This window comes from Oryx dammah, unplaced genomic scaffold (genome assembly GCF_014754425.2).
Source record: "Oryx dammah isolate SB20612 unplaced genomic scaffold, SCBI_Odam_1.1 HiC_scaffold_9, whole genome shotgun sequence".
Lineage (NCBI taxonomy): Eukaryota > Metazoa > Chordata > Mammalia > Artiodactyla > Bovidae > Oryx > Oryx dammah.
This window is the reverse complement of record NW_024070193.1, coordinates 21627225-21642455: the sequence shown is the minus strand read 5'-3', so window position 1 is coordinate 21642455 and position 15231 is coordinate 21627225. Positions and strand designations below refer to the sequence as shown.

Here is a 15231-nt window from a genome sequence, read left to right as displayed (position 1 = left end):
AAATTAACCACAAAGTGGAAAATTTGTCTTTAAGTTTCTTAAGATTTGAGAGGAATGACCAATAAAGTAATTTCAAGTAGGATTAAAAAAATAGATAAAATGTAGTTTTATTTTATAGATCAAACCAGTGGTTTGTACAGGAAATGTTTATTGACACGTGGGTTTATATGGAGCGCCATCACCCAAAGCTAAATTGTTGGGACCCCACAAGCTCAGAAAATGTGATCACTTAGAAAGGAGTTGGACCATTTAACTCTGATGAGGGGAATGCTTAACCAATGAAAAGGAGTGGGTTGCTTTCCAAGGATTCTGCCCATAGCACACAGCCAACCAGCTATCATTCTGCTTCAAGTGGTAAAACGACATGAAAATTGAAGCTTGGTTTTGTGCTAAATATTTGGCGAATTCATAAACCATATAGCAGGGACTGGCTACTGGTTAGGACAGGTTTAAACAGAAGCCCATGAGAGGTCCAGAGGCACGTGGTCAGGATAGGCAGTTCACATCCCAGCAACTGAGCAGACCACAGCAGCCTGTGATCGAGTAAAGAGCGGCATTCTGGTCTTGGTGCTCCCAGATTCTAGGGAACAGAGAAGGCTCAGGATTTGAGGGAAAGATAGATACTTACCAGCCAGGGCATTGGAGGGGGTCAGATCTGAGGAACTCCAGAGGAAGCAAAGGGCCCTCACAAACTAAGGACCAGGTACTGAACCTGGGCTCTGGCTTAGATTTGACAAATTTTCATGGCATCGTCTGGTGGCCAGACTATTCCTAGAGTGTGAGGTGGAATTTTGGCAAAGCTCTTCTGCCCGTGGCCGTGTAAGGGCTGTAGGGGAGTGAGCCGGGGCTCTGCTATATGCTCTGCCCTTTTTCAGCCGTCCATCATGAAGGGCATCCAGCTTTGCTTCAATTACATTAGCAACTCATGAAAATGTTTGTGACATGTTTCTGAGGTCAGCTTTCCTCCTTATCATACTCCTGGCACTTATTCCCAAAATGGTAAATGGGATTTCTCCCTAAAATCTCTTCTTGTTCAATATAAACATCCTACTTTTAAGACAAAGGATTTGAGAATTCTGTTGGGTTCCTATGGCACCCAGAAACAGATTATGGGTCTGAAGCAGACATTGTCTCATAAATACTTGGTAAATATTTGCTAAAGGAACAAGAACGTGAGTGAGCAATATGGAGGGGATAAGGGCAAAGTGCAGAGGATAAAGCAGACAAAAAAGAGAATATGAATGAATATATTTGTCCTTAAACATGCTTCAAAAAAACTTCCTTAAAAAGATCAGTAGCTCACCCTACTTTCTAGGCCCCTTTGAAGCTCTGAACCAGGAATTTTATAAACACTCTGTTCTTTAATCCCCACTGCAGACACTTGACACACATATCCCTTTCCTCATCAGACAGATTCCTGTTTCTCACGCTCTCTTCATTTCTCTAACCAATCTGGGTTAAGTAATTTTTTTCTCTTGATTCATTTGTAGAATTATTAACATGTTTCAGGCCATCTTGAGTTTATGGATGACAGAAGTCTGTAACTCACTTCTGATGGGCTCCACAGCTATTTCAGTTTACTAAGCTGCCATTTAAAAACTACCCCTGCCAGGAAATATGCCAGGAGGGCATAGAGATGCTCTGAAAAGTGAATGGTGGTTGCCTTAAAACCTGGTCTGACCCATTGTGCCCTAAAATCAGAGCGACCTTAGCTACTCAAGGGATGATGTGAGGAAAATAAAAATGTTCTCAACTATATATCTTTTTGCATTTGAACTTAAAATAGTTTATGAAGCCCTACTATATGGGGAAGGAGGATAAAAATATCAGAATAGTGTCACAGCTTAGAGAATGAGGAGGCTTCCCTGGTGGCTCAGAGGTTAAAGCATCTGCCTGCAATGCAGGAGACCTGGGTTCGATCCCTGGGTCGAGAAGATCCCCTGGAGAAGGAAGTGGCAACCCACTCCAGTATTCTTGCCTGGAGAATCCCATGGACGGAGGAGCCTGGTGGGCTACAGTCCATGGGGTCGCAAAGAGTTGGACACGACTGAGCGACTTCACTTCCCTTCACTTCACTTAGAGAATGAGAGAAAGGAATTTTTAAGAATTACAGCTGAGATTATATTGGGTTGGTGAAAAAGTCTGATTAGTGAATACATTATTCAATGAAGTTCTTGGTGAAAATGAAAAATAGGTTTTTAATTTTTACTTAAAACTGAATGAACTTTTTGGCCAACCCAATAAATTGTATCTACTTCAATATTTGTTAAAATTCTAAAGGAAACATTAGAATTACTATGATTTACTCTTTTTTGTGTGTGGACTGTGTGGTTCCTGGAATGAGCCACTGGGCCATTTGAATAGCTTTCTTTATTGAGTGGGAAATTGTCAGTGAGAAAATCAACACTGGCCTTTGGCTTTAAGATATGAGTATTGGGGACGTTTGAGAATGAGCAGCTCTTCAATGACTTTCTAATTTTTCATCTTTTGTATCCATATGATGCTTTCAGGTTCTGGAATTGCATGCATTTGCATTACCTCATTTTATCCCTGAAACAGCCTCCCAAGGGTTAGGTATCATTATCCCTCCATCTTAAATAGTCTTTCCCTTCACTCCGCTGCTCAGACCAAGATCCTTGGAGTCATCTCTGACATGTTTCTGTCCCCCACCCTTCATCTCACCCATCATCAAGTCCTCTTCCTTCCACCTTCAAGGTAAATCTAGAGTTAGCCTCTCATCACCACTACTGCACCCCCTCACTTGCACTTGCCTCAAAAGCAGTTCCCTGGCTGCTGCCCTTGCTTCCTGTCAGCTATTTCCCACTCTGAAGCCAGTGTAATGTTTTTAAAAAACACAAGTCAGATCCTACCACTTGAATGCTGGAAAATCTCCAGTGATTCCCCAAGCTCATTTAGAATAAAGGTCAGTGTTGTTTCCATGGCTCCAAGGCCCTGTCTGATAAAGACTCCACTGCCTATCTGACCTTGATCATGGCTCCAGCCTTACCGGCCCCCTTGCTCTTCACCAAGGACTTCATGTGTACCCCCATCTCAGGGCCTTTGTCCCCAGTTTCCTCTGCCTTGGAAGTCCCTTCTCCCCCACCCAGATGGATATCTTGATTTCTGCACCTCTCTGTACCTTATGAGATGCCTTTCCTGACCCACCTGTCCTCTCTCTACCTTTTTCTCTCTCTCACCCTTCTTTGTTTCACCAGAGCACTTACAGTCATCTCACATACCAGCAATTTATTCATTTATTATTTTGTTGTCTGTCTTCCCCACTGGACTTTGAGTTCCTTATCAGCAGAGGCATTTGTCTTCTTTGTTCAAAGAAGCTAGTACAGTGCCTGACTGTACTAAAAGTTCAATAAATTTGTTGCCATATAAATGAATATGGATGAATGAATGTCTGCTTTACAGATAGGAAAACTGAGGTTTATAGTGGTGAGCACACTTGCCCAGGGCAAAGTAAACATCAGAGCCAGGTCTAGAATTGTGTTATTTCTTTCCATTTGAAATGAAAGAAATCAACTTGATGGAAGACCTGAAACATGAATAAAATACAAAGCTTCCCATGGCTCCACTGGGAATTCATTCAGTGAACCACAGTCTACTCAAGCAGAGGTAATTTACAGTAATTCTTCTGGGTTTTTTTGGCTGATTTTTCTAATTTAATAAAAACTATAAAACTTAAATCCAAAAAGTTCAACAAACACGTTTAGAAACACGGAAAAAAAACCCTATAGAAAAACACAGTGTAAGTATAATGTTAATAACCAGTAATAAAGAGCAAATCATAAAAGCAGCCAGAGGACAACAAAATGTTGCACACAAGAACAAAACAGTAGAGGGAAGGAGAGGGTGAGATGTATGGAGAGAGTAACGTGGAAACTACATTACCCTATGTAAAATAGATAGCCAATGGGAATTTGCCATATGTCTCAGGAAACCCAAACAGGGGCTCTGTATCAACCTAGAGGGGTGGGATGGGGAGGGAGGTGGGAGGGAGGGAGATGGGAGGAAGGAGGGGATATATGTATACCTTCTGCTGATTCATGTTGATGTTTGACAGAAAACAACAAAATTCTGTAAAGCAATTATCCTTCAAATAAAAAATAAATAAATTTAAAAAAGAACAAAACAGTGCTTGTTAGAAACATTACAAGTGAGGGCCTTCCCTGGTGGTCCAGTGGCTAAGACTCCATGCTCCCTATGCAAGGGGCCCAGGTTTGATTCCTGGTCGGGGAACCCTAGATCCCACATTTTTGCAACTAAGACCTAGTGCAGCCAAAATAAATAAATAAATATATTTTTCGAAATGCTTAAAAAAGGCAGCATTACAAGTGGGAAGACAGAGGAGCAACACCTTTACTGTTCTCAGATCTGTACACCCACTGAAAACATCTTTCAAAATGACTGACAGAATTGTCAGCCATGTTTCTTAAAATCCTCTATCCTATTCCATCTTTTTAGCTGTGCCATTGCTCTAGACTTCTTGGTCTTCAAAACGATCACATTCCTCTTCCTGTCCCATAAGTCTTCAAGGCACCACTCATTTTGACATAGTCTCTCAATCAGTACTACCTAGAATGACCTACTTGAATATATTTGGGATTCCACTTTATTTCCCATGGGCTTATTTTTTATAATTAGATCAATTAAATCAAGTTAGCTGACAATGTTGTTTAAATCATCTAAATTCTTACTGATTTTCTATAAATCATTGAAGTCTGACTATAATTGTGGCTTTATTTCTTTCTGCTTGAGAGTTCTGTCCATTTTTACAGCATATATTTTGAAGCTGTCCATCTTTGCATAATACATTTTGAAGCTCTGTTATTAGATGCATCAACATTTAAAATGACCATGTCTTCTTGATGAATTGACCCTTTTATCACTATAAATTGATCTTTATCCCTGGTAATATTTGGCCCTGAAATTTATTTGGCATGACAGTAATAAATATAAACACTCCAGATTTTTTAAAAACTAATGTTGGCATCATAAATCCTTTTGCATCCTTTTATTTTCTTGCCTATTTGTGTCTTTAGATTTAAAGTGTATTTCTTGCAGGGATCATATAGTTAGGTCTGCCTTTTAAAATCCAACCTGAAGATCTCTGCCATTGGGCATTAAATATCCTTTTTATTCAGCCTATTTCTATTTAATGTGGTTATTGATAAGGTTAAGTTTAAATTAAATTGGTATTTGTCATCTTGATGTTTGTTTTCTGTATATCCTAACTGATATTTATTCCCTTTTTTCCCTACCTTCTTTTGAATTAGTTGAATACTTTGATTCCATTTTATCTTCTTCATTGTATTGCTTTATATAAATGCCAATTTGTATAAATCCCAAGTGACTAGAACGTACTCCTCTCTGAACCTCATTTTGCTCAGCATAAGATGGAGGTAATGATAATATTTGTCCTAGAGGATTAAATGAGTTGATAAACGTAAAGTATGTAGGACAGGATCTGAACATGGGAAGAGCCGCGGCCACAGCTACAGAAGAACTGGTAGTAGGGGTGGTTGTCATCGTCCATGTCGTTTGCTTTCGTCTATCCTTTGCACCTTTTCTCAGTGCGTGCCTCTCCCTGCCGAGGTACGGCAGGAAGATGGAAGTGCCTGGAGCCTTAGCACTTGGTAATCTCTTTCGTTCCTCAGTGAAAGAAGGGAATCTTCCTAGGAGTAATAATGGCTTTTGTCCTCTTGTGATTGGTCTTCTTAGGAAAAAGTCTCATGAAAAATTTCTAGCAACAGCAACAAAAAGGGATCTCTGCCTTATTATATTGTGATGGTCCAGGCACCATGGTGACACAGGAGTAGAGGGACACAGAGGAGGGCTATTATAGCCTCCTACGTGCTGAGGACTGAGGCTCACGCTGCACTTCAACCCAGGCGGCACCAGTTCTTCATTTCTGGGCTCCTCCGTGACTTCTGGTTCCACAGTCCCCCCAGAATGAAACCTCTGCCTCCCTGGTTCCCAGGTCTCTCTTAGCCACCTCTACCCCTTTGTAAGGGAAAGTGATTCTGGTGGATGTCCAGAGGGGCCCATGTACTCTTCTCCCTGCCCTGGAGGCTCGTCCCTAGGCATCCGAGGAGACACCTGAAGATACACAATCAGCATTTCCCCGCGAATAGCCATGGAACACCCTCCGGGTGCTCCCCTAGTACTAAACACAGGCAATACTTAATAAACAGAGCTGAGGACATTCGCAGACTCTGCTTGGAAGACTGCCCCATGTTTTTTTTTTTTTTTTTTTTTACACAAATGACAACTATGCAAGCCTTACCCTGGGTGCTTCTCTGCTAGGTGGTCCCAGAGCAGAGGGATGCTGGCACCAGGGACTCCTCTACGCGTTTGTTCAAGATTTCCTGGACCCAAAATTGAACTGAACCCAAGTGAATCTTTCTCCTCCCTTTGTAGTCCTTTATAGTTCACTCTGGACTCATATAGCTAAAATGCCACCAGTGAATGGCAAGGATGTCAGTGTCTCACAGGCATGGATTTTAAGAAAATGTTACAAGCAAGGGTATGTTAGAAGCATGATGCAGAGTTTTGCCTGGAGCCTCAAACCCAAATATGTGAACGTTGCTTAATTTCCCATAGATGTGTGCCAGAAGCTGAACACAAATTGAAATAGAGATTCCAATGATGAATCCTTTACAGAGTTGGTAATTGCATATAAAAGTTTGTTCGGGATTTTCTGTGACAGCATATGAAAAACCCAAAGAAACTTTCTGGCCAACTCAATAATTCTTTCTACTAGGACTACTAGTTTTTACTACTACTACTAATAACAACAAACATCCATAATGCCTAACATTACTGAGCACTTACTATGCGCCAGTTACTAGGTAAGTCATCTTCATCACTCCTCATAACAACCAAATGAGGTAGATGCTGTGCCATCCCCATTTGACAGCTGAGTAAACTGAGGCATGGAGTAGCAAAGCCAAAAGATAGCTAATGGCAGGCTAATTCCCACCTCAGTACTTCCACCTTGAGTTTAAGATACAACCGTTCAGCTTAGCTTAGGCTCACAGTGCTATAATATTCATATGTCTATTCCCAAATCCAGATTTCTACATATCTGGATGGCTTGAAGAGACAGCTGAAGGCCACTGCCCACACAGGTCTGTCTGTGGAATGAAGAGCTGGAGTGTGAGGTGGGAAGCAGGGGGGAAAACCACCTGTACATCTACAGTGAAAGAATTCCATCTGCTCCAGGTGCATTCCATTCTGCTTGAGGAGCATGTTCCAACCTCAGAAAATACAGAGCTGGAGCTGGCTAGACAGAAACAGTACATTGTAGCCCTCCATTTTTCTCAGTTTTGACATCTTCTATTATGTGCCAGATTAGCAATAAATTCTGAGGAAAACCTCAGATGGAAAACCCTTCTTTCAGGCAAACCAAATGATACTTTCTAAAGGAGGATTAATTTTTCTCTGATCCCACTCAGCTTTCCTATTCAGTAGCTTTTAACCACAAGTCTTCTCTGATTGGAATAGCCGTTCATGGTCTTAGTTCAATAAAAAAAGCCGGCGTTTGTGATTTGCAAGAGGAAGAATAGCAAGCTGAAAGGGCAGTCTAGAGCCACTGTTGCAGGTGTAAATTCTGGTGATGTCATTCACCAGCTTGAAGCCCTAGAGAAGTTACTTGAGCTCTCTGAACTTCATTTCCCTTAGCTGTAACAAAGGAGTAATAACATAGTGACATACTGAGTAGTAAGTTCTTACTTTGTGCCAGATATTGTTCTAAGCACTTTCTACTTCATTAGCCACTTTAATACTTACAACAGTGGTGAAGTAGGTACTATTATTCTTATCTCCATGGTACAGAGGAGAAAACTGAGGCAGAGATGTTTAGTAACTTGCCAAAGGTCACTCAGGAACCTAGGCAATATAGCTCCAAATTCAAGCTCTTAACTCCTCCAAGTGGGTATAATCAATTCATGTAAAGTACTGGGCACAACACAAAAGAATAGTAAGACTTCACTAAGCAGTAGCTAGTATTTCTGTTATGAAGGAGAAAAACTGATTCCATATGAATTATATTCTGCGACTTCAAGTGAACTCGTTTTCCTACTTGCATTCTCCTTAGTTAAAACTACACTTTACGGGACTTCCCTGGCAGTCCAGTAGTTAAGACTTTGCCTTCCGATGCAGGGGGTGTGGTTTGATTCCTGGTCAGGAACTAAGATCCCACATGCCTTGTGGCCAAAAAAGCCAAAACATGAAACAGAAGCAGTATTGTAACAGATTCAATAAAGACTTTAAAAATGGTCCACACCAAAAAAAAAAAAAAAAAAAAAATCTTAAAAGAACTATAACTCTTTAGATGTAGTAGCTGTGTTTGTTTTTTTGAATCTCTTTATACAGATTTAGGTCAAGAAGAAAGAAAAAATGGGTAGTAGCTGCTAGAAAAGTATGAGACTGTTACAGTCTTACCAGTCATTACTAAAAACGCAAAAACCTTTGCCCATTGTCTTTATTTGATCTTCCATTTCATCTGTTTCCCTGTGTACATATGTGCAAGGACAGATCTTACCACATATGTAGCTGTTAGTAATGATATGCTTATGTATGTTTTATAATTAGACTGACATTCGTTGTGCATCTACTTCTTGCCAACTTTGTGCTTATGCTTCACAAGCATCATCTCATTTAATCTCCACAACAACCCTGCAAGAGAGAGCTGTTTCTGGCCATGCTTTTCCAGAGTACAAAGTAGTTAAGTATCTTGTCCAACACCTTGGATTAAGCAGAAAAACTAGAACTGGAAGAATATACTCTTAAGCAGTACAAACCAATAAGCCACTCTCTCCTTAGACCTGGCTGAGGCTTCCTTTTAAGGTCCATTTCTTCCTTGGATACATTAATATATTTCCAGAAGGTTAAGAGCACTGTCCAAGGCAGCTAGGTGATCCACATAACCAGAGCTGACCGTGTTGGCCTCAGAGCTGATAAATTTACCCGCCAACCAGCCTTTTCCACAGCCTCAGCCACCATCCTCTGGTCTGCACCCCTGTAACCATCTCCTCAATGATTTCCCTGCCTTCCCTCGTGCCCTTTCAATCTACAGTGCATTAAGCACTCAGCAACTGCTGGGATCATCTTAATTAGGAAAGAAAATGTGTCACCTCCCCCTGCTTGAAACCCTCTCATAGTTGTGCATTCTTATTTAGATTGAGTGTATTCCTGATCTGGTTGACCCATTACCACTGATGCTACACAACACCGTTTATGATGCACAGATAAGTGTATAGTTAAAGAGTTGCATATTTTAATGTGTATTATGCAGTATAATATAAAATTAGTATATCAATATAAACATGATATGACAATTCCTTTCAAAATAAACTTATTCATGTTAAATAAGTCAAGTTAAAGAAAAAAAAGGCAAGTAAATTATATGATAGATGGACTGATTTGGAATAAATCATGGAAGTGCAGTATGAGTGGCTGAAGTTGGGGACCCCCCACATGTCTACGGGGGAGACTCAGTGAAAGTGTTTCCCCAGGGAAATCCATGCTAGAATGTGCAGATGGTAGGATCCGTCCTGAGGCCAGAAGAAGGATGCAAATCATTCTGGTCTGTGGTTAACCATGGCCCTCAAATGTGGGCTGGGACTGAAAGAGGGGAGGTGAGAGCAGAGTGAGGAACTTTGCAGGAGGTAAAAACCAGCTATACTTGTGACTAAGGAATATGCATGAGGACCCAGATGACTCTGGTCTGTGGCTTGAAGGTCTGACTGCTTTGGCCACCAGCCACTCCAAGAAGCCCCTGAAATTTGTCAAACAGTGTACGTTTTCATTAGGTCCATTCTTCATTACATTCCAAAGTGGAAATTCTGTCTGGTTGCAGGTGAAGTGGGAACTTGGAAGTAGGCCAGTTGGTTTTTGATAGCAGGTAAACTCCAGTACTTTGGCCACCTCATGCGAAGAGTTGACTCATTGGAAAAGACTTTGATGCTGGGAGGGATTGGGGGCAGGAGGAGAAGGGGACGACAGAGGATGAGATGACTGGATGGCATCGCTGACTTGATGGACGTGAATCTGAGTGAACTCCGGGAGTTGGTGATGGACAGGGAGGCCTGGCGTGCTGCGATTCATGGGGTCGCAAAGAGTCGGACACAACTGAGTGACTGAACTGAAAGCCAGTTTGGGAACTCGAGGATTTGAATGCATTTGAGTATGACCAGGTCTATCTTCACCTGATCCAATAAAGCCTGAAAAGCACCAGCCTCACTTCCTTAATCAGTGCCAATTCAACATGTATCAGTCCACAAGGCCGGGCGTGGGGATAATCATGAATCAGTAACAGTCAGTTACACTGATAATAGAATCTTTGAAGTGTGCCTTTGTAATTCTTAATCTCCCTTAATTTTTTTTTTTTTTCTGTATGAAGAATGATTTCCATCAACAGACGAGCATTTGGGGCAGGAAGGAGAGGTGTAGGGAGGACTTGCTGCATCAGCTTGAAACTTCCTTTCTGTATCATACCTTCATTTGCCAGAATCACAGCAGAAGCAAACAAGAGAAGTTTTTCCCGAGTAAGACTTGAGGAGAGGTGAAAGAGTTAGAGTTGTAATATTTAGCACTATTCTTTTCTCTCTTGTGCAGCAGCAGGAATTTCCCTACCTACAAGACTTTTAGCACATAAACAGATTAAGGTGCAGTGTAACATTTTCCAAGGTGCTTAACCTGACAAGGAATTTAAGTCGAGTCTGATGATGGGCCACGGTGCTTCCTATAAGTGGAAGTAAATCCTGCCTCCTGTTCCTTATCCTCAACCACACTCCCGAATCTGCTTTCTGTTTCTGAGCCCTGTGGATTTCCTTGTCCATGAGCACCCAGCAATTTAAACAGTGCACTTGCTCAAGCTTAATGCACCTCTGGTCTTTTTCTTTTCTTTAGGTATTTATGGGCCATCGGTAAGAATGTCTGGAAGAGATGGAAGAAAAGATTCTTTGTCTTAGTTCAGGTAACTCTTCAACGCTAATATCAAACTTAAGAGCCATTATTTTTAAACACTTGATAAGATTCATTAATGTTTTAAGGGTTCCCTGGTGGCTCAGACAGTAAAGCTTTAACCCGTAATGTGGGAAAGCTGGGTTCAATCCCCGGGTTGGGAAAATGCCCTGGAGGAAGGCATTGCAACTCCACTCCACTCCAGTATTCTTGCCTGGAGAACCCCTGTGGACAGAGAAGCCTGGTGCGGGCTATAGTTCATGGGGCGGCGAAGAGTCGGACAGGACTGAGCGGCTAAGCACTTTAATGTTTTTTATATAATTTACCTTAAGGGTACAAAGCTCAAGTGTTTAACTCGATGAACTTCTATTTATTATATATCCATGCAGTCACCATTCAGAGAGATACAGAATTTTTCCAGTACCTAGATGCCTCTTTTTCCTACTTTTACATCACTTTAAAATTCTAAACATTAATACATGCTAATTATTTTTTAAATTCTAACAATACAGAAATATATATGAAAGGTGGCAACAGTAGACCCTCACCCCTGCAAGTGATGCAGGGCCCAGGGAGAGAGCAAGCGTGTGCCTGATTAAGGCAAAAGGGACTTTAACACTGTTTTACAAGACTCTGCTGTTTCTAAAAGCACTAAGATTGTCATTATGAGAAAAGCCAGAATTTAGTTGGACTTTTTACATCTATTTCTTTGTTTCATATGTTTGGTTGTGAATTACCTGTGGAAAAACATTCCAGACTCACTGATTTCTGAGGCTTCCAGATCCCCAATAATTAAGATTACCTTTGTAAACATATCTTTCCACGTAGATTTTAAAAAAAAATAACCAAACTCTTCATGTTGTTTATTAACATGTTTTTTTTGTTTGTTTTTGAACACAAAGTATTGTAGACACTGTTTCATGAATGTGTGTATTGCTCAAATTTTAATACCTGTGGAGTGTTCCTTTTTGATGTCCTTTGGGCTTCTCCAGTTGAGACTGTTAATAACCGTGCAGCCAGGAACATCTCTGTATATATAGATGAAGGTGTAGGTACAGATATTGGTACTAATAATACACTAGAAATATATAAATAATATCACTGCTCTCTTCTGTGCTTCCTTAAGAAAAATATAATTCCAGAATAGTAATATGTATCCTTGAAAAATCTCGCTCTTCTTTTTTGGTTTGTTTGCTTTTTGCATCAGGATTTTTCAGTTTATAAAGAAATTTGCCATTACCTCTTTTTAATTTGTAAGTTCCACCAGAGCATGTAAGCTATAATTCATTTTGCCAGAATTAATTTATGCTGTACTTTGAAACATGTCATAAAGTAAGTCAACTTGTAATTTAAATTTAAGTGACTAAAGGTGTTTCTGGGTTACTGTGTTGGCTATGGGGCCTCCCTGGTAGCTCACCTGGTAAAGAATCGCCTGTAGTGCAGGAGACCCTGGTTCAATTCCTGATTTGGAAAGATCCCCTGGAGAGGGGAACGGCTACCCACTCTAGTATTCTGCCCTGGAGAATTCCATGGACAGGGAATCCTGGTGGACTACAGTCCTTGCGGTTGCAAAGAGCCTTGACTAGTATTTTGAGCTCTACGAATTCTGAAACCTCACAGTAAAGCAGCTGCCCCTTAGTCTAAATGGCCCTGAAAGTTCTAGCAACCCTGAGCTTCTAAGGCTAGACCTTCTGTGGATCTACTCAAGCCTCTGCTGAGCCTCTCAGGCAGACTTCATCTCTCTAGCTGTAAGCAAGACATGATCTTTGCTTTCATGATTGCTCTAGGGTACAACAAAACCTCAAAATAAATTAGCCAAAGGAAAACTTCGGAATGTTTCCCACCCTTTCAAATGAGCCACGTCTAAGTCATAGAAGACATTTAATCCTTCAGTACGTTTCCTCGGAATATCAGCTAACCAACATTTATCCAGTACCTATTTTGATTAGGGCACATTGATAGATCATAGAGAAGAACCTGAAGACCTAGTCCCTACTTCCAAAAGAGTATCTTTTAGAGTTCCTCATAAGCAGACAGCAGAAACAGATGCCAGGCAATTATGATTGTAAAAAATGTATTTTGGAAGGCTTTTGTGGTAGTTGATACAGCTGTTGCAAAAGCTGCTTCCCAGAGGAGTTCCAGAAGTCTAGGCAGCAGGAACCATGGCCAGTGTCATTGCTGTGGCTGTAGGACAGAACCAGCTCTGGCCATTTTCTATCCTTGCATCTCCACTCGAGGGTCGCATTTGAGACAGGGAGCTGGCTCAGTCCAGCTTGTGTCACACACCCAACTTTTCACAGGGCAGGCCATGGCACTTTGACTCACAGTGCCACTAAGCTGTCTCCAGTGCAAAATCAGGGTGCCGTTACCAGACGCAGAAGTGAATGCTGAGCGGGCACAAACAGGTGATACCGACTCTAAGGAGAGCATGTAGGTTGAGAGAAACAGACATCAAAAGAAGTAATACTGGATTATGGGTGATTCTCCCCTTCTGTGCCTCCTACTGGGCAGAGCAGCCCCGCTAGACTCACTTGTGAGTCTGGCCTCCTGCAAGGACAGTGTGCTGCTTCAGGGTCAGTTCTCTTTCTGATTCCTCCAGCTGTCCTTCCCTCCCCTCAGCTCCAACACATACCCTGTCCTGCTCAGTGTCTGGCATGCTTACTCAGGAAGTGTTTGGTGGAAGAAAGAAGGCAAAGGAGGAGAGAGAGAGCCCAGGCAGTGCTTCAGGTGGTTCTGAGAAAGGAAAGGTCATACGGCCTGGAGAGTGGCTGGCGACACCTTCTCAGAGGAAGTGGGACAAGCGGCCTTGTCATATGATACAAAGTCTCGTTTCCCACTGTGGCAGCCGGTTCCTGGACACCAGACTTTCCTCTGAGAATCTTTGAAATGACAGAATGCTTAGGAGATGTGGCTGATTTCTTACTTCGGGAGAGAGTTCACCCTTCAGGAAAAAAAAATTAATTGTGCTGAAAATGTTCATGAAGCTATGTCTATACAATATGTACTGAACCTGAAAGAAGAGAATGATTGTTGTAAGCCATGCAACTGGAACACAGACATTTTAGGGCATTCACACCAAGCCTTCTACCAAAAGAAGATAAGAATCACCCAGTAGCTACAAAGCAAGCTCTGAGCTCACTTCTGAAAATCATGAAAGGACATTGGAGGCCCACCTAAAGCTCAACATCTTTCCTGCAGGGATTTTGTGAGATGTTTCATGTACGTGTGATTCTCATTCACTTAAAGAGCCCTTGCAGTACACTGGGTACAGGGATCCCTCAGACTAAACCTGTTTCAATCTAAACCCAATGCTTCCCTGAACACCTTCTATGGCTTACAGAGATGATACGACAGCCTTACCATCACCAAGGTATTGGGGGAGCCAGGAGGAGAGCTCAGGTTTCGTTGACCTTTTTGTCCTGTCCACTACAACAGTGTCTCAAAGCAGTTTTAGTGGCCTGCCTGGAAAATACTGCATCACTTTTGGATTCTGCTCATTTTTTCATCTCTGCTGTTGAGATGATCACACTTACAGGCACTCTATGAAAATGATAAACAAAAACTTAAGCACTTTGAAACAACCCCAGTGCCAACAGAACTGCAAGAGAGAAGTTCAACAGAACTTCAAGAGAGAATTTGGGCCCCAAATCCTGGCCCAATTCAGGGAAACCAAAAATACCCCAAGTTGCTTCAAGAGAAAATGATGGTCCAAATGGTGCCCATTGGCGCCGGGCAGCTGCATGTGGTATGGAATCCAGTCTAACAGACAGATGATTTTGAGTTTCTTTTCAGCCACTGCCCCATTCCACGGACACCCAGCATGCAAAAGTAAAAACAGGAGAACCTGGACTTCCTGGTGGTCCAGTGGTTAAGACTCCATGCTTCCTCCGCAGTCTCTGGTTCCATCCCTACTTGGGGAGCTAACTATGTGGTGCGGCCAAAAACAACAAAACCAACAGGAGAACCGGTCTGATCAAGTTTGAGGATGGGCAAGGGAGCTGGGGACAGGAGCAGACCCCCCGCCCTGTCCTGTCCTGACTCCCCAGCGGCCTCAGAGGGGTCTCTGTGGACAAGTGAAGCCACCACTCAGGAAGCACAGCTACCCACGGGACTCAGTGAATGTTTGTTTCCTCTCCGTCCGGACGGAGTGTTTCTTTATAGAGACTCAGTGATGTATAATTTCCAACAGGATCGTGCGTTCCATTAGATTTAATACAAGGAAAATTGTTTGGAAAGCCTAAAGAAAGAACATAT

The 15231-nt window shown here is 41.9% G+C and overlaps 1 protein-coding gene across 24 annotated transcripts in view; it reads left to right on the top strand.

Annotated features, from left to right (window-relative positions):
• The window catches only part of CADPS (calcium dependent secretion activator), a 473124-nt gene that overhangs the window by 295120 nt on the left and 162773 nt on the right, over positions 1–15231 (top strand). For all 24 annotated transcript variants that reach the window (XM_040246540.1, XM_040246563.1, XM_040246549.1 and 21 more), the window contains exon 9: positions 10924–10990. In XM_040246540.1, the coding sequence (XP_040102474.1) occupies positions 10924–10990 (67 nt within the window). The remainder of the gene's footprint in view (positions 1–10923; positions 10991–15231) is intronic.